This window comes from Furipterus horrens, unplaced genomic scaffold, assembly GCF_987537825.1.
Source record: "Furipterus horrens unplaced genomic scaffold, mFurHor1.1.pri manual_scaffold_2, whole genome shotgun sequence".
Lineage (NCBI taxonomy): Eukaryota > Metazoa > Chordata > Mammalia > Chiroptera > Furipteridae > Furipterus > Furipterus horrens.
Genome location: NW_028327172.1, coordinates 188,216,976 through 188,243,882, shown reverse-complemented (window position 1 = coordinate 188,243,882; position 26,907 = coordinate 188,216,976). Strand labels below are relative to the sequence as shown.

Here is a 26,907-nt window from a genome sequence, read left to right as displayed (position 1 = left end):
ACTTGCATACATTCATTTTTATTTCAATTAAGCACCACTTGGTGAATAACAGCCTGTGAAAATCAGTGCCCTCAGTGTGGAGGAGGACTGAGAAACTGAATTAGAAATGTTCTCTGTTCTCAAACACCATGGGCTCCAATGACAGAGACACGCAGTTCTCAACTTACCTTTAGAAGATGGCCAGATGCAGGGCCCATTCCCACGAGTTAACCCAGTGATTTGTGTAATTATAAGGAGCTAGTTGTAACTTCATTCATACCATTCCCTCTCAGGAAAGCATATGGGAATGAAGTATGTGATGGTGTTATTAATTTAGTATTAATTTGGTAAATGCATTAATTCCTATTATGTAAAAGAACATCCTCTGTACTTAATAAACTGCAGGTCACAACACACATGAAAACCATGTTTTGGCCCAGTGATGCAAGGACTGAAATAAGAGCTGCGTGACTGGAAAGAGTGATGGGTGTGGGATGATGGAATTAATCAAACTCAAGATTATAAACTGCAGTAGTGAAGGTACAGTTGGGAGATGCCTTTCGGTTCTGTCCGTGTAAAGGAGTAGCAGTTAGAAGTCCCATATGGATGTGGAGCAAGTGTATAGGGAAGATAGAAGGGCCACTTTAATATCCTGTTCTGGGACGTGTCAATAATGCAAGAATAACGGGGTATTGATAATTGTTGAAGCTGGGTGATATATTTAGAAATTATATTCTAGCAGTTATATGGCCATAACAATTAGGACTCAAATGTTTTTACACATAATGTAGACATTTCAAATAGAGAAGTTGGGGGAAAATTTCCTGTGACTTGGAAATAACCCATGAATAAGCACCGTTAGTTTTTACAATAGTGAAGCAAAACAGATGACCTTGGTTAGTAAAACCTGTGCAGTCATTTAGGATTCATTTCGCTTACATGGCTGACGGGCACTAGAGTGGACAGCCCGTGGCAGAACAAGCAGCTTACCACAGTCCCATTCGTCTGAACTGTCCAGGCAGTCGGCTCTCCCGTCGCACCACCGGTCACGTGACACACACTTGTGGTTGGCACATTTCAGTTCATCCTCTTGGCAAAACGCTGGCACAGGGAACAAGAAACAAGAAGACAGAAACATTTTATAAATCAATGTGATTATCACTAGCATGCACGTTACCATTTGCCAGCAGGAACATGGAAAGAAGAAAAGATGAGGTCACTGAGGCCTCCAAACGGGGCAAACAGGATTGGTAAAACCTCATTTCATAGATGTCGATCCATACAAATACCAAGCATTTAAACAGAACTACTATCTCCAAGTGATTAGATTCTCTCGTTCTAACAATAGGATTGAAAAAGAAGTGCCCCAAGCAGCAGAAATATCAAAAATCAGAGAACTGGGTTAAAATTGAAGTGTCATGAGTAAAGAAAGCACAGAGGATGAACAGACTGGAGACACCATAGGATGAAAACTAGCTCTGTCCACAGAGGTGGAATAGGGTTCTGTTTTTAAAATCTTTACTATTGAATTACTCTTTAAGTTGCATCTAAGTCTCTGCTAGGTTTTTAAAGTCATAGTGAAATTCCTTGGTTGCCTACCCAGCATCCGTCTCCTTTCTTTCTCCTTTTTTAAGAAATACTGATTTTGTTCACTGATTCCTCCCGCACATGCACACACACCATCCCCAGCTTCAGGGGAAGATCCCGATTAGTTCAAGCAGGACATGGTATTTTTCTGATCACAATTACTTTTTTTCTGAGTTTGGTTATTAATCCACGAGTGAACATGTGATCCGAGATCAGGGTCCTGGCCTATAGTTTCAAGATATTTTGCAAGATAGTTCCTGCTCAGACCCTGATGGCCAGGCCACGTGTCCTAGCCTGAAACAGAGGTGGCCTTAGAGGAATCAGTCTCTTTTTCTAATTGGTTCTCCTTAAGAAGCTGCAACTTCAGCTGTTTAGGTGGGGTCATTTCTGATCTGCACAAAGGCTTTTGACTGTTAGTGGGGACCCTGCTCTAGTTTGGCTAATCTCAGTGAATCACTAACTGATGTTCGAGAGATGAGGCCAAGGTTCTGATTCCTTCCCACTGGACATGACCAAGAAAGCATGGTGCCCCAGGTGCTCCTGGCAGTCACCTTTTGACCCTGGTGGGAGTCAGAGTGAGGTCAAGCCAACCTGAGAATCACAGAAGTGCTGAACTCCCCCATCCAGCCTCAAGACTCCCTTCTACACTTGATAATATCATAATATGTCACATATAATATAAATGGTAATAAAAGATAATAGGAATTAGCCCTGGCTGGTATGGATTAGTGGATTGAGCACCAAACTGCGAACTAAAGCTTCACCAGTTCAATTCCGAGTCAGGGCACATGCCTGGGTTGCAGGCCAGACCTCCAGTTGGGGGCATGCGAGAGGCAACCACACATTGATTTTTCTCTCCCTCCCCTTCTACCTCACTACCCATCTCTCTAGAAATAAATAAATAAAATCTTTTAAAAATACTTTTTTAAACTTTTTAAATAGATAATAAATATGATTATTGTTTAAGTTGATTTCAGCTGGACTTTCTATAACTAGTAGGTAAAACATCTTAAGAGATATAACTCTTTTTCTGATTCTAAGAAAAGGTAAAAAATACAAAAAAAAGAAAAGAAAACCACAAAAACTTAATCATCCCACCACTCAGGAATTACAATTGTAAACATCTTATTATACCCTTCTGATCTTTTCCTATATGTGGATACATGTACTTACAAACCTCAAGACAGTACTACACATAACACTTTATATTTTGTTTTAGTCACCTAATGATATGTAATGAACCAAAGAGAAATTATTTGTCTAAACTTGATTTTTAATTTTTGCATATTATTTCACTTTATGGTTGTATTTTATGTCCCCTCTTTTTGGATATTTATAGTATTTTATTTTTTTCTATGTTATAAATAATGCTGGGATACTATAATTATGCATATATTTTATACATGTGGGACTCTCTTCTTCGCATATATTCTTACCAGTGGAATTTTGGTCAAAAAGTCTGAACATCTTAAAAGCTTCTGATACATATTTCTAAATTTCTAGCTTCTATTCAAAATGAGAGACAATTAGTGTTTAAAATAAAATGTTGTGTTGACAAATTCATGGAAGCACTTACAACAGTTGTTTTCATCCATATTATCAGGGCAGTCTGGGAACCCGTCACAGATGACTGTGTTCTTCAGACACTGTTTATTGGATGGACATTCCCAAAGATCCCTCTCTTTACAGCCTGGAGACAGAAGACAAGGTCATGTTCAATAGACATGCGGATGAAAGTAAAGATAGATTGGACCAAACACTGTAGAAAAATTACAACATAAAAGCCTAGTTTCTTTTTTCTTAAAAGTTTTGACTCCTGTATATCATAAAAAATGTAATTTTGAAAGTAGAAATACTTGATAATCTCCATACTGCAATATAAACAGTACAGCTCTGCTGAGAGAAGATCAAATGTGACATGTAGGAAATGAGGAATAAAATGAAAAAGCAATTATCTGTTAATGTTCATCTTTAACTGTTCCCTTTGCTCTCTGAGTCAATTTGCCGACACATAAGACTCATCTATAAAATGGTGAGTTATACTTTTCAGCAATATGCCAAAACCTAGTGATCTACATTCATATTATCTAAAAAATGTAATTTCAGTCAACAAATGTAGAAGCTTAGCAAAATAGGTTCCTTCTATGCCAAATACCACAAAATGAGTTGAAGAGCCAGGTATGAAAGTCATTACTTACTTTAGTCATGTAGCCAGAGATCTAAGGTTAGAAACTTTATCGGTTAATATGAAAATGAATACAATTTGCACTAGATTGAGACCATATGCTTAAACTATAGTTTGCTTATGAAATACTAGCATTTGCGATGAACTTAAGGCCATGTGAATGGAACACGGTGTGTCTCACCCATCTGCTAAAACATGCCAAGTGTCGCACGTGTTCTTGTCACTCCATTAGATCCATAGCCTCACCAGGCTTGGGGGGGTACATAAGGAAGAGACCACAGGGCACTCATGTGTTGGTTCCCTTCTTCACTCCAGCCTAGAACAGTGACTAGCACTTGGCAGGTCCTAAACACATGTGTATTCTAAATGGAACTTCATTTTATGTAAGGAACAAAAAGTCTGTCCCATATCCAAAAAGGTCATTTAGTTTAAGATAAGTGAAATGCAAAGCACTGATCAAATAAGGAGGTTTTTTTTTTTTGTTTTTTTTTTTAATGCTATTTCTCCTCTGACCTACTACAAATATTCAGAGAAATTTCATAGATGATTGGCTCAGGTTTCTTGAAATCCATTATAAGAAAAAAAAAATCTGCTTTTTAAAAATTCTTATTACAAATTTGCAAATGACATGATACTGTACATAGAGAACCCTAAAGATTCCACCAAGAATCTACTAAAACTGATAAATGAATTTAGCGAAGTAGGAGGATACAAAATTAATATCCAGAAATCAGTTGCAGTTTTATATGCCAATAATAAACTATCAGAAAGGGAAATTAAGAAAATAATTCCATTCGCAATTGCTTCAAAAAGAATAAAATACCTAGGACTAAATCTAACCAAGGGTGTTAAAGACTCAGAAAATTATAAGACACTGAAGAAAGAAATTGAAAAAGATACAAATAAGTGGAAGCACATACTGCACCCAAAGCAATCTGTAGATTCAATGCAATTCCTATCAAAATTCCAATGACGTATTTCACAGAACTAGGACAAATATTTCAAAAATGTATATGGAACCACAAAAGGCCCCATGTAGCAACAGCAATTCTGAGACAGAAGAACAAAGTTGGAGGAATCACACTACCTAATCATGCAACCTAATATGAAACTATACTATAAGGCCATAGTAATAAAAACAGCATGGTATTGACATAAAAGTAGACACATAAATCAATGGGGCAGAGATAAACCAAAACCTTTATAGTTAGGGGGTAGGAGAATCAAGCAAAAAGGAAAAAGGACTCATGGACATGAACAACAGGGTAGTGATTGCAGGTAGGAGGTAGGGGTTATAAGGGGGATAAATGGTAATGGGAAAATATAATATATAATAAAAATTTTAAAATAATAATAATAATAATAACAAATTTTAGAAACAGTTATTAAATCACCAAAAAGAGAAATTTTTACTATGAGTTCAACTTAGATTTAAAGTGTTTCACCTTTCAAAAACACAGGAAATCAATAGTGAGAAGAGAGTCCTTTACTAACTGTATATCTGGAATGGTCTTAGGCCCAGGGGTCTATTTCAGGAAGTCACATGGATATTATTCAGATTTCCAGATAGCAGAGGATACAGACATTATCTGGAGTGTTCTGACAAAGATAGCCCCTGGGGTCCCTGAAGATCTGAAAAGGAGCCTGAAGTCTTGCCCTCATAGCCCAACTCCTGCCCAATGGCACAGTGTGTTCATTCCACCAAAGAGCAGGGGAGATCAGGAAAGAGGTCTCAGCATCCCACAGCACCACCCAGCCCTGAGGGCTGCTTCTCTCGGTCCAGACCTCACCCTGCGTTTACAGAGAATGAGAGAAAAAGCATGAGCCTTTCTTCCTATTCACAGGGTACCCTTCCTTCAAGTACAAGGAAAAACTTAGACTTTTGGAATGGGCTAATGAAAGACCACAAAAGTAAATCTTCTGAGACATAAGGCCTGCATCTCACGAAAAGTAGTAACAATAAGAGACAATATTTATTATCCACTATAAACTCCAGCGATGAGTTTTAATTCTTACAAGGACACCACAGTGTCAGTATTACAATCATCATTTCACAAGTGAGATTTAGAGAAAATAAATAAATTGCTCCACATCTATCCTTATCAAGAAACATGCAGTTGGGAACCAGGTACAAGCCCTTAGTTGCAGTCCTTCCTAAAGTGATATTACGCATTAACATGGAGCAAGGAAAGCACAGCATCAGAGCCAGACACTTGGATCTGAATCCTCACTCCAATCTCACTAGCTGTGTGACCTTGGATGAGTTATTTAACTTCTCTAAGCCTCAGTTTCATATCTTTAAGGTAGTGATGAAAAGCCCGATACAGAGTTGCTATAAAGATGACATTAGTGCCTCATAAGCATTAATTTACTCTCGTGTATCTTCTCTTTTCTAATAAGAGTTTGTGTGGCCCAATACCTCCTTTGTGGAGTTCTTGTAAGCACATATGAAGTAGAATGAAAAGGCCAAGATATGAATCACATGGAAGATAGCATTATTATTTTGTGAAGAAACTACCCTCTCTTTAAAGTGACATTTTTCGTGTAATAATGTTTTAAATGTATGCTTTAAAAGGAATAGGTCGTGACTCTATAAAAAATTAAAAACAGGTATAGATGGGATGGGATGTTTAATACAGTTGTAGGTTACGAAACCGAGTAATTGTTGATGTCAGAATAACAACCTGGCTCAGAGATAATGACAACAATCCCTCATCAAGGCCACGGTGTGTTGCTAAGATGACCAAGTCATCCCAGTTTGCCATGGACTTTCCAGATTTGAACATTAAGTGTTCCTCATGCTAAGACTCCCCCTCAGTCCAGGGCAAACCGGATGGTTTGCCATCTTAGGTGGGTAAGCATTCTGCTGGGTTCTTCGCTCTCATTTTCCCTAAAACTGTGAAGTAGGGTTACCAGACAGAGGCAGGTCCTAACTGAACTAGGACACCTTTTTTCTCTACCAAGAAAAGTTGTCATTATAGGTAAAGGCAACAAACCACCTTAAAGCAGATGCTTCTTGTACTGTCTGAATCTCTCGGTTATGCAAATATAGGTAAGTAGGTCCACTCATTAATTCTGCTAATTTGAGCTGCATGAAATTTTTAAAAAATCTCCAGGGTGGAGCTGGTTACAAGGGGAAGGGGGCAAGGCCACTCGGGGTCCTGTAGGTGGTGGAGGCTGGAACAGTCTGGAACTATTCATCTTGGATCCCAGCACCTACCCCAAGATGTGGCTGTGGATGCGACCGTAGAGTGATCACAGGACCTGGAGCAGTGAAGTTCAGCCACTACAGAGCATGACCCTGGCCAGTGAATGGCTAAAGAGGACTCTGCCCCAGCACCTGCTGTGGCGGCCCAGAGAGAGGACCTGCCTCCCCACTGGACTGTGGGCCTGACTGTTGGGGTAGCAGCACCGGCTCAAGGCACAGAGCTCCCATCTGCAACCAGAAAGGCTCAGCAGTCCACGCAACTTTCTCTGCTGCTGGGCCAAAAAGACACAAACTAGGTTTCTAAAACAACAATTATTTTCTAACTAACTTAAATAAAAAGTCTTCCTTTGAGGGGAAATGCAATAATGGTGTTAGAAGTTCTGGGGTCTACTGCAGATGTGAAAGAATGAAGAGTTAATTGTCATTATTCATTATTCCCATTATTCAGTGAAGCCCAAGCATCGAAGTGCCTTCAACTCCACCAAGGACAGAATAACTCAGAAAGACATGGAACTTGGGCAAAACCCAGCCTCTCCAGAGCTGGAGGTTGCATTACCCGATGCTATGTCCATGTAGGCCCAGGAAACAGAGACAAGCTGCCCTGGATGATTTCCCAACAGCCCTCCTTTGAGCCCTCCCTCCATGTCATTCCCTATTTGATTCTGAGTAGCATGTCTTCCCAGAGCATCAGGCATGTCCATTCAAATGTGTGCATACATCCCAAAAGGGGATGTTTGTTAATTTTCTGTTATCAAACACACTGGAAAAGGTAGTGAGAGTTTTCTCGAGACTTAATACTGTTGGAGCAATTAATGTAACTCCAAATGTATTAATTTCTTACCCACTTTTAACTTTCCTTAACTAGAGCTCTCAGGAGTGCCATTGATATTTTGAGTGTTTCATAGGGATTAGACAATTTATTCTATCATTTTGATTGTATGATTAAAGTGTTGATGAACCTCATTACTAACCTAGAAACTTGATATTTTTCTAACTTTATTTTTATTGTTGACCCTATTAGGAATGTCCCCATTTCCTGCCACCTCTTAGCCCATCCCCACCTGGCCCCTGCTGCCCTTTGCCTCTGGTATCAGCACATTGTTCTCTGTGTTTTTTGACTAATCCCTTCACCTTCTTTCATCTAGTCCCCTAATTCCACTCCCTTCTGACAGCTGTCAGTCTGTTCCATGTGTCCATGCCTCTGTTTCTATTTTGTTCATCAGTTTATTTTGTTCATTAGATTCCACAAATAAGTGAGATCATATGGTATTTGTCTTTCTCTGACTGGCTTATCTCACTTAGCATAATAATCTCCAGGTCATTTTAGAGTCAGTTAAAACCTGTGCTTTGAATTTTTTTTTTCAGAACATATTCTAAAACTCAGATTTTTTAGTCTTGCTAAGACTCTCTTTAAACTGAATTTTTTTTTTCAGATTTAATGTGTTTTATTGATTAAATTATTACATTTGTGCCAATTTCCCTTCCCTCTGCTCCCCTCCACCCGGTGGCCCCCCTCCCTCCAGTTGTCCCCCCCTTTTAGATTATGTCCATTAGTTGTGCATACAGTTCCTCCCAACCTCTCTCCGTCTATTCCATTCCCTCCTACCTTGATCCCCAATTCCTATATCATCTCCCTCCCTTTCCCCATTCCCCCTCCCTGTTGACCTCCCCCCAATATGCTTCCCGTACCCACAGTTCCTCTTCCACTCTCGTTGCCTATTTAGTTTGCCTTTGTTTCATCTCCCTAGCTTCTGTTTTTTTTTTTAAACCAGTCCCTTTAACATCTCATATAACAGTGGTTTGGATCTAATGAACTCTTTCAGTTTTATTTTGTCCTGGAAACACTTTCTCTGTCCTTCTATTCTGAATGACAATTTCGCTGGATAGAGTATTCATGGTTGTAGGTTTTGGATTTTCATTACTTTGAATATTTCTTGCCAGTCTCTTCTTGCCTGTAGGGTTTCCCTTGAGAAGTCAGCTGATAGTCTAATTGGGACCCCTTTGTACATAATTCTTTTCTTCTCTCTTGCTGCTTTTAAGATTCTCTCTTTATCTTTAATTTTTGACATTTTGATTATAATGTGTCTTGGAGTGGTTCTCCCTGGGTCCAGTCTCTTGGGAACTCTCTTTGCTTCCTGGACCTGCAGGTCTATTCCCTTCCCCAAGTCTGGGAAGTTCTCCTTTATTATATTTTCACTCAATTTTTCAAGTTCTAGTTCATCTTCCTCATTCTCTGGCAAACCAATGATTCTTATGTTGGGCCTTTTATAGCTGTCCCAGAGGTTTCTGATCCTTTCATTGTTGCTTCCCATTTCCTCTCGCTGCATTGGTTGACTGCTTGTTCCTTCTCCATATTCCAGTTTGTTGAAATGAACTCTGGATTTTATTTCCTTTCCTTCTGTTTCGTATGCGGTTTTGTTCCTTTCGTTATGAAAGTTTTTCGCTTCTTTCATATCTTTTTCCTGCTCTTTTGTGAATTCTGTAAGCCACCTGATAACAATGGCCCAGAACTGAGCCTCTGACAGGTTTCTTATCTGTTCATCTGTCAGGTTCTCTATCTGCTGTCTGGTGAGTTGTGTCACCGGTATTTCTATAGTTGCCTGCCTCATTTTGACAGATGCGTTTTGTTTTCTTGGGCCGGCTGTCGGGGGCAGTGCCTGTGTACGCGTCACAAATTAGCGACCGGCGCCTGCCTGTCCGCGACCTGTTTCGCAGCCCTGTGGTGCTTTCTGTGGGGGCGGGGGTCCAAGATGGATTCACACAGTTATTCAGCTGGGAGACCGGGATCCGTCCTCCCGCCCCCCTGGGCCTCACTGTTCAAGGCGATGCGGTGGCTGCTTTCCCCAGCTCCGGAGTCGCGCACTGCCAGGGGCTTGGCCGCCGGGATTCCTCGCTGCCCGCCGCTCCGGGTACGACCACAAACAGCGCTGCCCTCTTTAACTCTTACCTGCCCAAATGGCACCGCTGGTTTATAACTTCATATGTTGGACTTCCGTGTAGTTTTATTTTCTGGAATTTCTAGTTATCCTTTGTTTTGAAGTAGTTGTATTCCTCTCTAGTTGTAGAGGGAGACCTAGAGTGTCCGTCTAAGCCTCCATCTTGGCCGGAAGTCTCTGAATTTTTATATTTCTCAAATATACTGAAGATTTAGGTCTAGTCATCCCAATAGATACCATGTAACCTCTTTGAATCATCTTAAATTACCCATTTAAAGTGCATCTCAGAACACCATCACCCATCAACATCATACAGCTCAGCAAACAAATCCAATAGATTCTCAACAAGTCATTTATATAAAGGATGTTCAATGAGTTTTGATTTCTTTCTCTACATAAAGACAACAAACAAGCAAATAACAGTATTTCTCAAAATACTGTATGTTCCTCCCTAACAAAATTACCCCTGGTTGTTGTACCATTATTCTGCCAGCTCTAATTTTCTAGAAGATGTACTTGTCCATATTTATAGAAGGATTTCAGTTGCTGGCTTGTGACGTTTTGTCTAAACCAGAAGGGCAATGTTTACTATGGAAAATGGGAGGAAGGTAATACTTACATCTAAAAGGCCAAAAGAATAAAGTGATTTCAAAAGATGTATTATCTTATATGCTTTGGATGGCAGGGGAAAAAGTGTTAATTTTTCAAAGCACAATAAGTGAAATAATCATAACCAAGCTAGTCTTTGAATAGCTCTTCAATTGTTTTGCTTTACTTCAGAATATTATTTAGAAAGAAGCATTGCCCATTTTCTATTCCCTGGCACATTCTGAGGTTACAAGTACAAAGATTTGCAGAGAAATAAAACAGGAATTAGCTTCACTTAAATTACTGTTGATATTTCTGGCCTTTCCACTGGTGATTTTGGGGCTCAATGGCAGAAAGGCCAGGAAGAGTTTTATCCCTTGCCAGCAGAAACAAAATCAGGGAGGGCATAAAATAAATCCCAGTTACATTTGAACAATGGAAGCTGCACTCTGTCTTTGTGCATCCAGATGCCTATCCAACAACATGAGAATCACATGAAAAGACAGATGACAATTGCTTTATAATATCTAATAATAAAAATAATTCCTAACATTAGGGAAGTGCTTCTCCTTTTACTAAGGGTTTGCACATATATCAAAGTTATAAATAGAAGTGTAATTTAGGAAAACGCAATTGAGTTAACAGGAAAAACACATCAATTCACGTCTTGCCATTTGAAAATCTAAGAGGAAAATATATTAGCATTCAATCCTAATCACTACTTACAACTATCAGTGAACAATGGGGATCTTTGAACACAGTCCCTTATCCTAACCAGCTGTTGGTGTATTCAGGAGGAAGGGCCATCTCTCATACATACCACAGTTTGCTTCATCACTGTCATCGTCACAGTCGGGCTCACCATCACATCTTCTGGAAGCCAGAACACACCGTCCTGAGCCACACTTGAAGTGACTGGGTGAGCATTCTGTTTAAAAACAATGGAACTATTACAGTCAATAAATAGAAAACCCAGAACCATTTGCTAACTTATCTGTTTACGTGTGGAATGTTGTCAAGGAGCTGTTACTGAAGCTAAGGCTGGTCCTCTGCAGAGCTGAGACAGCCGAAGTTAAACGGCCTTCCATCATCTGCTTATCAGCATCCTCCTCCTCCATCCATGTCTAGAGTCTTTACCCTTTGCAGTAATTAACTATCTACCTGCATGAACAACCTAACATTTGCCAGATTCTAAAATGTCCTGTGGAGTCAACGCTTCTAACTACCCGGGTGCCTTGTATGTGTCATAGTTGCTTCCCACTCTTATTGTTCCACCTGGTGGACAGGTCCCCAATTCTACTTCTCTACCTGAAGACCTTATATTTCCAAGATCTCCAAATGCTTTGCACTTGAAGGAACGAAGGCCTGACCATTACTTTCAGAATCCATAGTATAAAAGCAGCATCCATATATACTGGGCTCTTTGGCTTAAATGTGGTTAAAATAAATACTTGGAATATTAAATGCCTCTTGCAATTTATTATTAAAATGAAGACTATGGCTAACAGCCAAGTATCAAATTCTTCAAAGCAATCAAATTTGTAATAAGTCACTCACCCATACAGCCCCACTGGCAACTTAAATAGAAAAAAAACAATAGTAGCAGAGAGACTTCAAAAAAGTAACTAATATAATCATCCATATTAGATACCCCACTGAAATTAACTTGAAAATTAACCTTCCACATCTTCATTAGGCATCAGGCAGGTTTGATTGTCTGAATCTTCTATTGGAAACTGATTGCAATCCGTGTCTTCAGGCCACTGTAGGCCCACGATCCCAAGAACAGACTCACAGTGTTCTTTGGAGTGTTCACACAGTGCTCTAAATGAGCAAGAAAGACAAAACATTAGAAGCAGAAATAACTACATCTGAGATGTATGTTAGGAATCTATGTAGGGTTTTAATACTGTGTGGGTGTGTGTATCTGTGCGTGAGCAGTGTCTGACTCTGGAGTGTGTATCAATATACAGGGGTGGGCAAAAGGAGGTTTACAATTGTGAGAATATAAAACATGCAATTTATTCTTGTATTATTATTTATAAAATATTGTATTAGTATCCATAGAAACAATTATAAACCTACTTTTGCCCACCCTGGTGTATAGATGCACATACACATAATAAGTATTTGGGAAACCCAAATGAATAATATCTCTACAAAGGGAATACATTCCAGCAACATACTTTCACCAAAAGAACTTTCATTAGAAATAGAAATAGAGATCTGTTTTGTTATGTGTTCTATTGAAACATAGTTGACATATAACATTATGTAAGTTTAACAAGAAAAATATGTCGATTTGATATGTTTATCTATTGTAATAAAATTGCTGTTGTAGCTATAGTTAGCACCCCATTATGTCACATGATTATCATTTCTTTTTGTGGTTGGAATAATTAAGACCTAGACTCTTAGTAGGTCTTTTTTTCCTTTTTTTTTTTTTTTTTTGCCAGGGGAGAGCGCAAATGCAGTCCCCCACTATCACAAATTATTCAGCCGAGTGCCCCACATTTGGGGAAATCGCAGGGGTCAGCACATCTGGAGTGCAATGGATAACCACCTTCGTGATCATGGTATCTCCCCTGTCAGGTAAGTACAGACTCTTCGTAGGTTTGATGACTACAACACAATATTGTCTGTATTCACCAGACTGTGCATTAGGTCTGCAGGACCTGTCTACTAGTTGCAAGTATGCACCCTAAACAACATCTGGGACACAGATTCCCTTTTCCATTTTGCCTTTCTCATTTTCTCTTCTTTTTTAAAGATAAACACATTCTCCAACATTTTTGTTCCAAGCTGGCAGGTCCCCAATATCAGTTTGGATGGTCTACCACCAAAGGTCAGGGAATCTATTCAGCACCCTCAGCCTCAGAGGTCTCTACCTCCCGGGACCAGTCACGTGAGCCATTTCACGTGCCAGCCCTGCTTACCTAAGGCACTCATCCCTCCATTCCTTCAACTTAGACCAACATTGTTGAAAAGCTTGGTACTCCCCTCAAACCCATCTATGATGAGCTCAAGTTGGTTAAAATAAGGTTTATTGGTGGTTGTTTTTTAAAGAAAAGATAAACTAAGCATTGTGTCAAGTGTTTTCATTTGTATTCTCATTTGTATCTAGAATAGTTTTAAACTGAGGTATCAACATGTCTCCTGAAAGACGTCTTTACTTCCTAGCGGAGAAGAATATAGTTTTGCCTCAACATAGTATCAGGAAATTAGTTAAGTACTTTCTTAAAAGTAGACACAACCAAGGTAAGTTCCTAGGCAAATTTCTTATTTCCTTTCAAATACATTCTTATTTCTCAAAAGTTTTAAACTTTAAACTATAAGTTAATTTCAATAAGGTAGAGAAGGGTTAGTAATCAGATTAGGACGTTTCAGAGAAATCTCTGTCTAGGTTTAAGTCTGAACAGGACGGAGCCTAACAATGCTGGGTTTGCCTAGGAATCTGGGGAGAAGACAAAGCCGCAGCATCGCCATATTAGTTTTGCAAAAAAGGGGAAGTTTAATTGGTGAGTGATAACTTTCTGTTGGATTGAACAGTTTGTTGCAGATTTATTAACTTTATATAACTCAATTGTTGCTGATATTTTAAATTAATCATATAATACCTCATTTATATGGATGACTGTACAGCGCCTGCCTTAACCACTTCCTGTTTTTCTATAAAGTGGAAATAGTACAATGTGCAGCATGACAACGGCAGGGGGCGCTGTTCTTATCAGTATCTGTGTGGTGCTCAGCCATAGACCGCAGCCCTGATGGCAGGGGCCCCCCTTGAAACGTGATTTTGAGGATGAGACGGCAGAAGTACCTTAAAGTATTTAGCACATAGTAAGGGCTTATAAGGTTAGATTTTTCTGACTCATAACTCAAAAAATTGATATAAAATAAACAGTCTTAACAAAAGCAACTATGTGTTGCTTTATGAATATTAGCATATTATTCTTGTTATAATATAAAAAGCGTTTCCTCTAGGTAAATATCAAAATATAAAATTCATTCTGATATCCACCGAAAATGAAAGATGTATGTGTATGTGTAAACCTAAGAAACAGAACTAAAGTATCTAAAAGAAGTTCACCAAACTGTTGACTGAAAAACATGTTTCAGGCTCAGTCTCATCTTAAGTATTTTAATATGAAACTTAAGCCTGAATTTATAAATTATATGTGGATGTAAATTTGTTCCAGAGAATACTACATAAGGAAAATTTTATATACATATGAAAGAAAGTCAAATATAAGAATGTTAGGTACTATTGCCTCGCAAAAGTGAGGTAAGATTTAGAAATAACTTTTTAACATAAACTTGGTATTTTATTAGTGAAACTTTAAAAAGCACTTAAGAGAAATTTGCAGAATTATGTCTGCACAAGCCAATATTAAATATTACTCTTTGTATGAACTATTCAGTTCCCCAAGTCATTTTGAAATTTTATTGTTTCCTGCCCCACTCTGTAGGTGCCCCTACTTTGTCATCCACTTGATATTCAGTATATAAGTTATCGTTTTCCCATCTGTCCACCATATTGATATTATTGCTTTTCCTTAAAGCTCTAAGTGACTTCTGATCCCGGCATATGGTTTCCATAATTACCCCTCACAGGAAGACAAGCACATCAGCAAATTCGCCCCTTGATGGAAACCAGCACTAGGGAGAGTGGCAACCCACCGCCCAGAGAGCCATCTTGTCTGTGCATGTTTTCTGACTACAGCCTCTAACACGTGGCATAGAAGAGGGACCAAAGAGCCGCTAAGCAGTCGTGTTTCTGCCCCGCCATCAGAGCTACTGTTTGTTCTGGGCTTATGATCTGTTGGAAGCTTTTTACATTTCTGCATACCTATTTAGTCTCACAACAACCATTACCTGATCTTACAGGTACAGGAACCGAGACTGGGAGAACCTGAGGAGTGCGTTTCAGGCTATAGAGCAGGTGGAGAGGAGTCAGAGCCTGAATCACACAGTGGACTCCAGAGTGATGCTCTTAACCAGAGGATATCACTCATATTCTAAGTCCAAGCCACATTCTTGAAATATTGTCCCTTATTTCATTCAAACATAAAAAATTGTCAGTGATGTCCATCCTCTGTCCAACCTGTGGAGCTGGTGTTGTGTCTCCTTCAGGCCACTAATGTGGACTGTATCTAACTCTTGAGTGATGTAAGAAGGCAGCATTTTGAACACATCAATAATGCCAGAGAAAGAGGCAGATACACTCTGTCTTCTGCTAATTTACATCTTTAAAAACACTTCTTGATCAACCAAAATGATACACATGATTTTATTTCATTAAAGTACAGAAATTAATATGAGAGGCAGTTCATACCTCCCCTTTCTAGTATTTCAGAAATTAATTCTCATTCAACTATTTATTTTGGAATTCCTCCTTCTTTACCTTTTAAATCTGTAATTTGTTAAATACAGAGCTCCTTAGCAAGATATGCACTTTGTCTATACTCAGACTAAGTCTTCCTTCCCTTGGTTCTCCCTGAGGGAAACGAGGATATTTGGGAAAGACCCCGTTGTATTACCTGCAAGGGGGGATTCGCTGGCTTGTATTCATATCACACTTCGGTACCAAAATTGTGCAGGCAAAGAACATGAGATATTTGTAACAGTTGGTTTGAACAAGTGCAGGGAAAAGAGAGGACTCCCAGCTGATGGATGCTTCCTTCTGAGTCCTGTGGCCAAGGTAATTTGGATAATGTGTGTAGTTGTAGGGCAAATTCATGCAGAGTTCCAATGTAATTGGTTCACATTGACCTACCAAGAAAACACACATACAAATACATACATATATTAATATCTCATTTGAAACAATTTTTTAAAAACTTATGGAATTGAAAAGTCTATTATACCCTTTCTCTGTAAAGTAGCTATGGCTAGCATGCAAGCAGTATATAACATTGCTATCAAAAGATAAATAATTTGGTTAATGAAGTGCCAAACCAAGATTCATTTCTGTATATGTGGCTGCTAGCACAGGGCCCAGCATGCATGATTTAGAATGTCTTTCTCACTTTTTCTTTTGGCTCAACTTATCTGAAAGTAACTCTCTTTTATGATTCCTTTTACTCACTTTGTTTTATTTTCCTGATTTATTCATTACTTCTAAACTAGTATAATCCTCATCATCTTCACAGCCACTTAGAAAAACAATAAATTTGGCTAAGAAGGAAATTAAATTAGTTTTCTATATTTTATTGTTGATCAATGGATTTAAATACAAGGGTACAAGATTTCAAGGGCAGAAGGGCCTGAGATTGGTTAGCAAGCCATTGCCAGTGACATAAAATCCTAACCCATTAGATTGGCATCAAATGCTATTTTACACTAACTTTCCAGTCTCATTGCCTATGACTATCCTGTCAGCAGTATTTCCTTGGCAACACCAGATATTTTAAGAATTGCACGCTTTATGTGAGCCCTATTAGCTCCTCTATTACCCCTTTCTTTTCTTGACATACTTGTAATCACCCCTCAGATGCAGTCATGGTTCCAGTTGCCAGGTATGTATAGCACCCACTGCCTGAAATGATCCTTCCCCATCCTCCCCACCAAACTAACTCCTCCTCAGTCTGCAGGACTCACCATAAACACCTCTTCCAGGGAGTCCTCCCACTCACAATCTGAGTTTCTGCTGAGTGCCACACCATCTTAAGCATGTTTCTGCCATTCCCTCATTGCCCTCTGCTGTATTCTTTACTTACTTGCCTCCCCCACTTAATTCGGAGGTTTTTGAGAACTGAGACTACACTGCTTAATCAAAAATCAGCACCAAGGACAGTACCAGAATGAAGGAAAGAAAGGAGGGAGTTGAAAATTGTCAGGAACTATCCTAGGCACTTAAAATGTAAACATATTTTTAAAAATATAGTCCCTACTATTGAGGTGCTCCACAACCTTCATAGGAAGATACACATGCCGTCCGCTGTAGTAGAACATGAACAGGCTGGGACAGTGCAAGGAGCCCAGAGAGAGAATATGGAGCAAGAGTGGCTCAGGAAGCTTCCCAAGGGCTTGGGCAGGTTTGGGGGAATGCGGTTGAAAGGCCCCGTGTTTCCTCTCTGTCCACAGTAGACGTGCCAGAGATGACAGAAGTCATCAAGCAAGTGTCTTCCTAGAATCAGCCCAAGCTGATTAAAGACTCCATTCCTTATTAACAGTCATTATTCCAATTAACTTTAATTACCTGACTAGGAAGTGGCATGCATGCAAATAGACTGGCAATAAGAATGGGGGTGAAATATTAAAACAGCTCTGAGGCTCTGTCTCAATCTAAAGAAACTTAGGGCTTCACAGAGATTATGTTGGTAAGAAGCCTGACGTTGGCCAGATAGAAAGCATTATAAACAAAGTGTAACAAGACTCTCAGTTTACTGGGGAAAAGGTGACTGTAAAGCTCGCAAAATCTTGAGGATGAGTACAAGGTGGAGACAAGAGAAAGAAACAGAGAGAGTTGTACACCACAGGGAATACGATCAATAAGACTGTAATAATTGTGTATGGTGCCAGGTGGGCACTGGAAATGCCAGGGGGACCACTTTGTAAAGTATATGATCGTCTGACCACTGTGCAGTACACCAGTTAGTTCAGTTTATCATTTCCTTTGATTTGTGAAAGAGAAGAAACATTTGCATATTTTGATTTCAGATTTTTTAAAATGAATGTTCCTCTTAACAATAAAAATAATGCAAGATATATAAAGTAAAAGTTAATTTCCCCATTCCCCGTTCTCTCACTTTGCCTCAGACCAACAGATGAGTTGCATATTTGCATGCTTTTCACTGCTCCTGTCTATGCATACAAGCCTTTATACCCACACAGTATGCATTTGTTTTTGCCAGAGTAGAATTCTACTATTGCTGTTACCCTTCAACTTTTTGTTGCCTAATTATTTATCATGACCATTTCCAAGTCAGTAGATGCAGCTCAATTCTATATGTTTCCTAATTTTAAAAATACATTTACAAATGGGATCAGTCACACAGATTTTTGATGTGGTCTGTTTTTCCTTGCCTGTGCCTTTCCTCTCTTCCTCTACCACCCTATCAAGTTTCAACTTGTTATTAGCGCATTTCATTTAGTAGATCAGTAGATATATTGCATGGATAGTTTTTCTCTCTTTTCACGTGTGGAGAACTTATTACCTTTGATCTGGGATAAGACAGAACCTGTGTTTCAGAACCAAGAGGGATGAATGGATTAAGTTACGATCATGTATTTTTCTGGAGATCTTTATTGAATGTGGTAAGATTGACTGAATCTTGCATTTTATTCCTTCACAAGGTATGCTTCACAGAGCGCTGAGCAAGATAAATTCTCATTATATCTGTCAACCTCACATCCTATGACTTCCAATATCAATAAGCTTTTTTAGCATAAGCATCAAACTCTCTCACTAGCCTGATTTACAGTAGCCACTAGAGGGCAGTCGCGCCACAAAAATGTGAGGACGTTCAAACGTCACAGGCCTATTTTCAGTGCAAGTTTGATGCAGTGCCTAGTCCAGTATCCTGAACCTAAATGAGATTTAATAAGTATCTGTTGAAGAAAAAATGATCCTGTTGAAGTCAAAGTCTGAAACAAAACTTATAACATCAACCTACAGACGGGATCATTAACTAAATAAAATTCTTGTCATGATGTAATACTCTGGAACTACTAGAAATCATGTATTAAATGATAGATATTGATGTGAGAAAGTGTCACTTTTCAACATCCATTGGCATAGACAATATTCCAAAATTTATCCTTGCCTCGAACTCTAAGTCTCTTTTTATCACTATTCATTTGTATTGAAAATAATGGACACATTATATTAGTTGCAGGTGTACAACATAATGATCCAATGTATATGCCTTATTACTTTTAATAGTTTGATGAGTTTTTATAAGATGAACACCATTGTAACTTCCACCCAGGTCAAAAAAATTGAACTTTGCCAGGTACCCCTTTTATATACCCCATATTACATCAACTTCTCTCCTCCCAAAGTAACTGCTGGGTTTCAGAGTTATCACTTCCTTGCTCTTCTTCATAGTTTTATTACCTAAGTGTGCACCAACCCTAGATATTATAGTTTAGGCTTGCTGTTTTTTTAAAAATGTGTCTGTCTTCTAAATCTCTTATACTCTCTGGGTCCTCCTTCCATGCCTTTATTTTTTCTTATATCTTAACTATAGAAGAACCCAGGGACTAGACCTGTAGAGGGGGCCAGATTTTGCTGCTAGCACAGTCTCGTGAAGTTAAAACACACTGCACTGTCCTCCCTATTTCCTGGGCACTGATGGCTGAACACAGATACAGGCCTGGCTGGGTTTGCATCCCACTGGCAAGCGGTGTGCAGTGCTCTTTCATCCACAGGCATGTGTCTGAGTCCTCTTTTTGCAACATCTGCAGCTGTAGACACTCAAGGCCTTGGCCCATTCAATCACTGTGTTACCAAGTCATAATATTCTAATTCAATCATTTGTTTTTCACTCACTGATTGGGAAAGCTCTCACAAAGAGCTCATTCCTCTCATCTGCTATTTGCTCCCAAGGACTGAAGTTCCAAACCATTATGGTGTTTGGCTTTTTACCACACACCGTACTATTTATTTCTCCCAACTAGAGATTGCAGGGAGAGGGTGGAAAATTGATAGACCTTCACAAATTATTCAAAGAGCAAAGCTGTTCCTCGGTGTTGGGGGAAAAAAAAAAAGCATGACTAGACACATATAACAGAAGGCTGATGAAACACTATGGAAAATTTGGGGAAGCCCTGAGGCAAGGAGTCATAGCTGGCTTTGTACACCCATGGTGATCAAGAGGGTAGGTAGCAGGGAGAGAGATGCATGCTCAAGAGCTGCTCTTTTTACCAGGTTTCCAGGTGTCTAGACTGTAGACTACAAGGCCAAAGTGATAGATTAGTCCCTCCACACCAGAGGCAAGGATACGTCTGTATTTTGCCTCCTAGCAGGGTGCAAATGTGTTAAAGATTCTGGACTATGAGTGGATATGGTAATACCTATCAGCACACAATATCACTTGAGATGTGGTTTATAGGCTTTTTTAAAATTCAGTATTTCTGGGAATCTGAGATAAACCACGCAACTTCTTAGAGAATTATGAAGACTTTTTCACATCCAGTTTCAGAGATGTCACATAACCCTGTATTCTAGTCATGAATAGGCCACTAAAGCAGTAAATCTCAACCTTGGCTGAACATTGGAGTCACCAGGGAATTTTAAAAATACCGATGGCTGGGTCCCATCCACTATATCTTCAGGGACCATTAGAAAGTTATGTAATATTTTATGGGATGGTAAGAACCAGTGTCTCCAAGGGCTAGAATTCTAGCAACTCCAGTGAGACACTGACTCCAGGAAGACACAACTCCAGCAGACAGAATATCCACATTCTCCAAATTCATATTCCCTCCTGGAAGAAAGCCAGAGAAAGAGGGTTCTGTGCAGTCGTGTCTCAGAATCTAAGTAATAAGTTTCTCTAGTAAAACTTTTCATATGATTAATCATTTTTAAGTGCATAAAGAATTTTCTGAGAGGAGATGCTACTAGTCCATCTTTACAGAAGAACAAGCACATGCTTATGACCCTGAAGCTCTTTGAAAAATAAGGAAAAACATCTTTCCTCTCAGCAGAAAGCTAGGCATATATATTGCTTTTAATAACACAGAAGGAATGGGCCCAGTGACAGCCCAGTGCCCGGCACTCAGAAGAAGGGATATCAATGCTGAACACGTATGGAGAGAACCAGGCAAGAGTATCTAGGGTGGATGAGGAAGCTGGTGAGACAGTGAGACACTAGGGAAACTGTCTGAGCATATTTGAAGAACATAAAGAGACAACCGAGGTAGTACATTGGAGTGGGAAGAGAGCAGTGTGCTCTCCCACATTGAGAAGTTATCTGCAGGAAGGCTGGAATGATGTCTCTCTTCTTCATCATTCAAGGGCCCTGTGCTGATCCCAGTGCCTGGATCACTATACGCATACCATAAATATTGGTTAAATGTATGAACCAGAGTTATACAGTGTCCTTCCCACAACTTCCTTTTTTTGACAGGTAATTTATTTCAATTTTTTCCAAATTTTTGACACAAGCTAGCATTGCTCTTTTGACTTTTTTTGAGTTGACTAGGAAGTGCCATTCCATATTAGACAATTCCCAAAACTTTAATAATAAACACATGTCTTTGAGATCACACTGTCATTGTTCAAAATTATTCATCTCAAGTTCAAGGTGAAGGAAAGAAATAATTCTGAAAAAGTTTTGGAGCATGTTGGGAGATAACCAAAGTGAATCAATGAATCCAGAACATATACAGATACATACATGCATACCTATACATACATATATATACATTAATATATACATACACATGTGTACAAACATACACATACATACACATATACTTAAATCCATTTAGAGTGAGTAACATGGCAGTGGGTCTCTCATATGGGAAATGGAGGAGGGCTGGGTATTGTTCAGCAAGTTATTAAGTGCTCATGAAAATTAAAAATCCTGTCAGTCTGAGTTTTCAGGGTCTGCCTCTCTCAAATTCCTTCCTAGACCACTGTTTTCACCCCTTGGGACTCCCTAATGGTTACAGGGCAACCCTAAATTGACCCAGAAAGCTCCACATTGACCCAGAAAGGACACCAGGTAAAACGAGGCCCCTAAAACTGCGGCAAATCCTAAGCCTTTCAACCTTCCAGCTTCCGGTGGCCTTCAAGTGAGAGAATATGTGTTAAAAAGTTACTTTTTTGCCAACTGAAAGGAGTATCAGAGTCAGAATCTTTGGAGGTTTTCTGATTCATTTTCAGTTTCCCACAAGTGTCTACGAGGTGCTCCAGTATGCCTGCCCATTCTTCCTTCCCCAATAATCCCCCTAAATGTACACCATTTAGAGCTGTTACACTGTCACCAAAACTCATTAACATAATGGCTGCAAGAACATTTTAAGTCAGCAAAGTTCCTAAAAAGATGGAAATAAGTTTTGTTAAAAGAACAGACAGCCAAAGTTCTATGTGGCTATTTAGATGAACTTCATATTTGCTTCTTGGATAAAGTTTCCATTTTTGAAGCTAAGCTTTGAAAAGGAAGAAAGATAATATCTACCTGAAGATGGAGCCAAGAAAATATGTAGGAGCTAATGTTGAGTTGAAAGTAATGGTAATGATATTAAGCAGTGCAGAGTTACAGCCCATTCACAATGACACATTTGTTTCTGATTTCAGTTCATTAAGATCATTTTGTTTCTATTTTGCTACCACATGCAAGCTTATAAAAAAGGAAAATAGGTACTTATATTTTTGGAGGGATTCCAGACTTCAGCAGTTCAATGTCAATGCAAAAGAAAAATGCTGAATGCATATCCTGACACGGGGATTGCATTTGTCAGCTGCTGTACTTACTACAGTTATTCAGACTGTTGTTGGGGTCACAAAGAGAGCTACCACCACATGAATCAAGGCAGGAATTGTAGAGGCATGTTTGGTCACCTTCTTGACATGGAGTCTGACCTACAGGGGGGAAAGGCACATTCGCTTTCATCATCTGTACATTCCTTACACTGGGATCTAACGGACCGAAGACGTCTAGTAGAGCTGAGGAATGACACAACTTTCATTTCTTTCCAATTTCTCCAAAAATATTGAACACATGTTGAAAAGGTACTTTCTGGATTACTTTTCCTGGCAGCTAAATACAACACAGTTATTCCAAAAGGATTCTGTAGGGATGAAGAAATGAAAGGCAACTAACCATTCAAAAAAAGTGGTTGTTGTTTTTAATAAAAAGAAAAAAAAAGAGGTTTATATTTACATGGGTGCAATACTTGATTACAAAATAAAATTTAAGTGATTTGAAGGAGAAGCCAATATAAATATCCTGACATTTTGAATATTAAAAATTATTTTAAAGACTCATTTACTCCCAACTCTAGTCTTCCCTCTAAAAGAAAATGTTTTTCCTAATAATAAGTAGGGCATCGATACTAACACAATAAGGATACTTCATCATGGTACAAGTTCTACACAGCTGCAATGCATATTTTCTGTGTGTCCCTGGAAAGCATCATTGGCCTAGCTGTGTTGACCTGAGAATTTGGTTTCTTGTTTCCAATGAATGACAACAGTAACATGGCCCTAATGACTTTTCCTTAAGGTATGGAGAGAGGAAACTGGTTTTCCCATGGATTTCCTGGTCGTTTGTAGATTAAATGGATAAAGTAATAAATTACCCCCCATTCTCTTTCCATTATATTCAGTTACTCTCAGACACATCATCTGGAGCCTGGAAAATCTTGCAAGGCATTTTTAAGTATAACGGTAGCATGTGGACACACAACAATCATTCTTATCTATAATTCTAAGACAATGCTTATTATCCCTGATGCTTTCTTCTTTCCAGTATCATTAACGCACAATGCATCAGGGCCTTGCAGAAAAGAGATGTCACTCTTTTTCTTTTTTTTAAAAGTCAGTAGAGTCAAACTCTTTCTGCAAGGTAAGCCAGGCTAATTTTTATGAGTTTAATTTCTTAAAGACAACATGCTTTCATTATTTCAGTAATTAAGTGCCGTTGTGTGACAAACTTACATGACAAGTAAGGCACTGAGCACGAAAGATAAAAACGGGTGATAGTGTATGCTCTCATTAGGGATATCATCATGAACAGAACCTTGCAAAGCTGTATGATCATAGTGTTACTCAAAGTACCTTTAAGGAGCAGTAGAAGCAAATGAGGGCAGTGGGGGAAAGGAGTTTTCCAGACAGATGGGGTAAGTTAGAATAAACAGGAAGGATGGGTTTTCCAGGCAGACAGCAGAATAAGCTAAGGCCCAGTGTGGGCAGGTGCAGAGGTTGAGTCACTGGAACCTAAAGGAGACAAGACAGGAAGGCGGAGAGCCGAGCCTGACGGTTGTAATGCCTAAATTTTCAATAGGGCCCGAAGCCCTGGGAGAAGTGGTCCCTCCTTCCCTCCTCAGCTTGGTCTAGCAGAACCAGCCAGCAGTTGCTGTTGACAATGATTCTGCAGTAGCAAGCTCCTCTTCACTTTCAGCTCTCTAGACCAGTGGCCTCGTCCTAGCACCCTCCGTATGCCTGCCTCCTTCCCTCCTTGGTTATTTTGGTCAAGTGGCTCCCTGTGTCTGAAGTGCTTTCTCTAGTCCCACCCTCCTTTGTTAAGTCCACTTGTTCTTCTGATCTTAGTTCCAATACCTCTTCCTCGGGGAAGCTTCCCTGAGGCCCTTTGCCAGGGAGTCATCCCATATATGGCCTCCTAGCACCTGACTTTCCCCCACGCATACATCACTTCATGGTTGAACATCAATTAATGCACATAACTGTGGGTATGACATCTGTCTCTCACAGGGGCTGGAAGCTGTTTTGCTAGTCACTGACTTCCCAGTGGTTGACACCACAATACACATTTATTAAGTTGAATTCATTAGAGTCAATAATATAAAGATGCTAAACTTTTACTTTTGGATTCATTTTACCATGTGACTTTCTTACATCTCACACCTGTAAGGAAATAATTTACAAGTCCCGCCATTGCACAGTGAAGAATCCAAATTTATTTCAAACAGAGTTGAATTATGTAAGAAGAAAGAACAATTTGATCCAAAGAGAGGTTCTTGGTTAATACACATACAATACTCATGCCTAGAAAAAGGATTTCCTTCTGGATTTTGAAATTGATAAAACATAGCATTCCTTGTATTTTTAATGTAATAAATCTGTGATTTAAAGGCTCTCCCTTTAGGTCTGGAATGCTATTTCATTACAGCTATTCTAATGATCAATATTCATTATGACAAAACTAATTTAGCTATAGGTGACCAATGTCATTCACCGGTGATAGATATACAGAGTCCAAGGTGTACTTCAACATCAAGGCCATGTAATAATAGCAAACATTAACTGACCTCTCACCATGGGTCGACACTATGAAGCAGTCATTATTATTCTGAGTTACAGACACGGAAACCGAGACATAGGGGGTTAAGTGACCTGCCAGCCCAAGGTCAACCAGGTAAGAGGTAACACAGCTGGGCGTTGAACCCTGTTGTGAATAATGAGGCTATGATGGCCAGGGGCCAGGTCACTGAGGTACAAATGCAGTGATTTCTAAGTCTGGGAAGAGCCTTCCCAGCCCTGTACTGAGAGACGCTTCTACACAAACCAGGCTTAAGACCACCCGCGTGAAACTCTTTTCTGACAAAAATGGTTACATTTTTTAAAAAAACAGTTCATTTGTTTGACTTTTTCTCTTTGAGTTTCACAGGTGGAAATCACACTCTTGTTCAAGTGTCTTTAAGTATATTGCTAGGTAATGGGAGGCATTAAACTGCTTCTCTGAACACGGTGACTTGACGAAGCTGTTACATTTCATCTCAGAAGCTAATTGCTTCTCATTGGAATCTAATCTACATAATTGAATCGAATACTATATACTAAACTTTTCTCTTTCTCACAGCGCTGCCTCTCCCCATCAGTCAACTGAATCTCCCCGTGCTGGTAAAGTACTTCACCCCCCTTCTTGGCCCGGAGAGTGAGTGTGCAGTGTAAGCTGCCAGGGGAAGCCCGCCAGAGAGGGTCCTCGGGCTGACCGGCGCTGCGAGGACCACTGCGTCAGGCAATCTGGAACCCGTCACGCGGGCCTCCTACGAAGCATCAGGTCACTTTTTGCTCCGTTCCCAGGGAAAGATCCACCGACAAGGCGTGTTTGGGGCCGGGGCACACACTCACCGTAACTGCAGTTCTCCTCGTCACTGCCGTCCTTGCAGTCCTCGTCTCCGTCGCAGCGGAAGGTGCCCGGGACGCACTGGCCACTTCTGCACTCCACCAGCCCCTGGCTGTGGCAGGCTAGGAAAGGCCAGAGTAGTCTTCACGTTAGTTATGAGTACTTCTCCCCGTCTGCAGATCACATAAATGGCCCCCGTTTACCTGACGTCACCATGGAATGAAGGGCTCTGAACATCTGAACGTGTTGTATAAAGGAATCAATACATCACCCATTTTTAAAAATGCAAGCATTTTTGAAATGGAAAGTTTTCTTTCTAAACTATCTCATGTTTTATTAAATAGCACTTACTGCAGATTAACTTTTGTTTTGATAACCTCAGGATGGGGAGCAGTATAAATGATGGTGGTAGCGATACCACCATTATAACTACTATTATAACTTTGCTAAGAGTGTTATGTATCTAATCTCAAATCCTCATAACAAACCTGCAATGTAGCTATGATTGGACTGGTTTAGAATAAAGGAACTGAAGCACAGAGAGTTTAGTAGCTGGATCGGAGTCACAGGCAGGGCCAGAATGTGCAGGCAAGCTTCTCTGACTCCTGGCCCCAGCACTTCATTCCATACAACCTGCCCTAAGGAGCCAATGAAATAATACAT

At 39.6% G+C, this 26,907-nt stretch overlaps 1 protein-coding gene and 1 pseudogene across 1 annotated transcript in view; both read right to left on the bottom strand.

Moving 5' to 3' along the window:
• The window catches only part of CORIN (corin, serine peptidase), a 183,390-nt gene that overhangs the window by 30,413 nt on the left and 126,070 nt on the right, over window positions 1-26,907 (bottom strand). Inside the window, exons 9-15 of the mRNA XM_090266913.1 lie at window positions 26,250-26,366; window positions 22,911-23,018; window positions 16,024-16,255; window positions 12,162-12,307; window positions 11,304-11,411; window positions 3,143-3,256; window positions 970-1,080 (exon numbers count right to left, since the gene is read on the bottom strand). Of these exons, the coding sequence (XP_090123039.1) occupies window positions 970-1,080; window positions 3,143-3,256; window positions 11,304-11,411; window positions 12,162-12,307; window positions 16,024-16,255; window positions 22,911-23,018; window positions 26,250-26,366 (936 nt within the window). The remainder of the gene's footprint in view (window positions 1-969; window positions 1,081-3,142; window positions 3,257-11,303; window positions 11,412-12,161; window positions 12,308-16,023; window positions 16,256-22,910; window positions 23,019-26,249; window positions 26,367-26,907) is intronic.
• Window positions 12,937-13,083, bottom strand: LOC150020164 (U1 spliceosomal RNA; annotated as a pseudogene).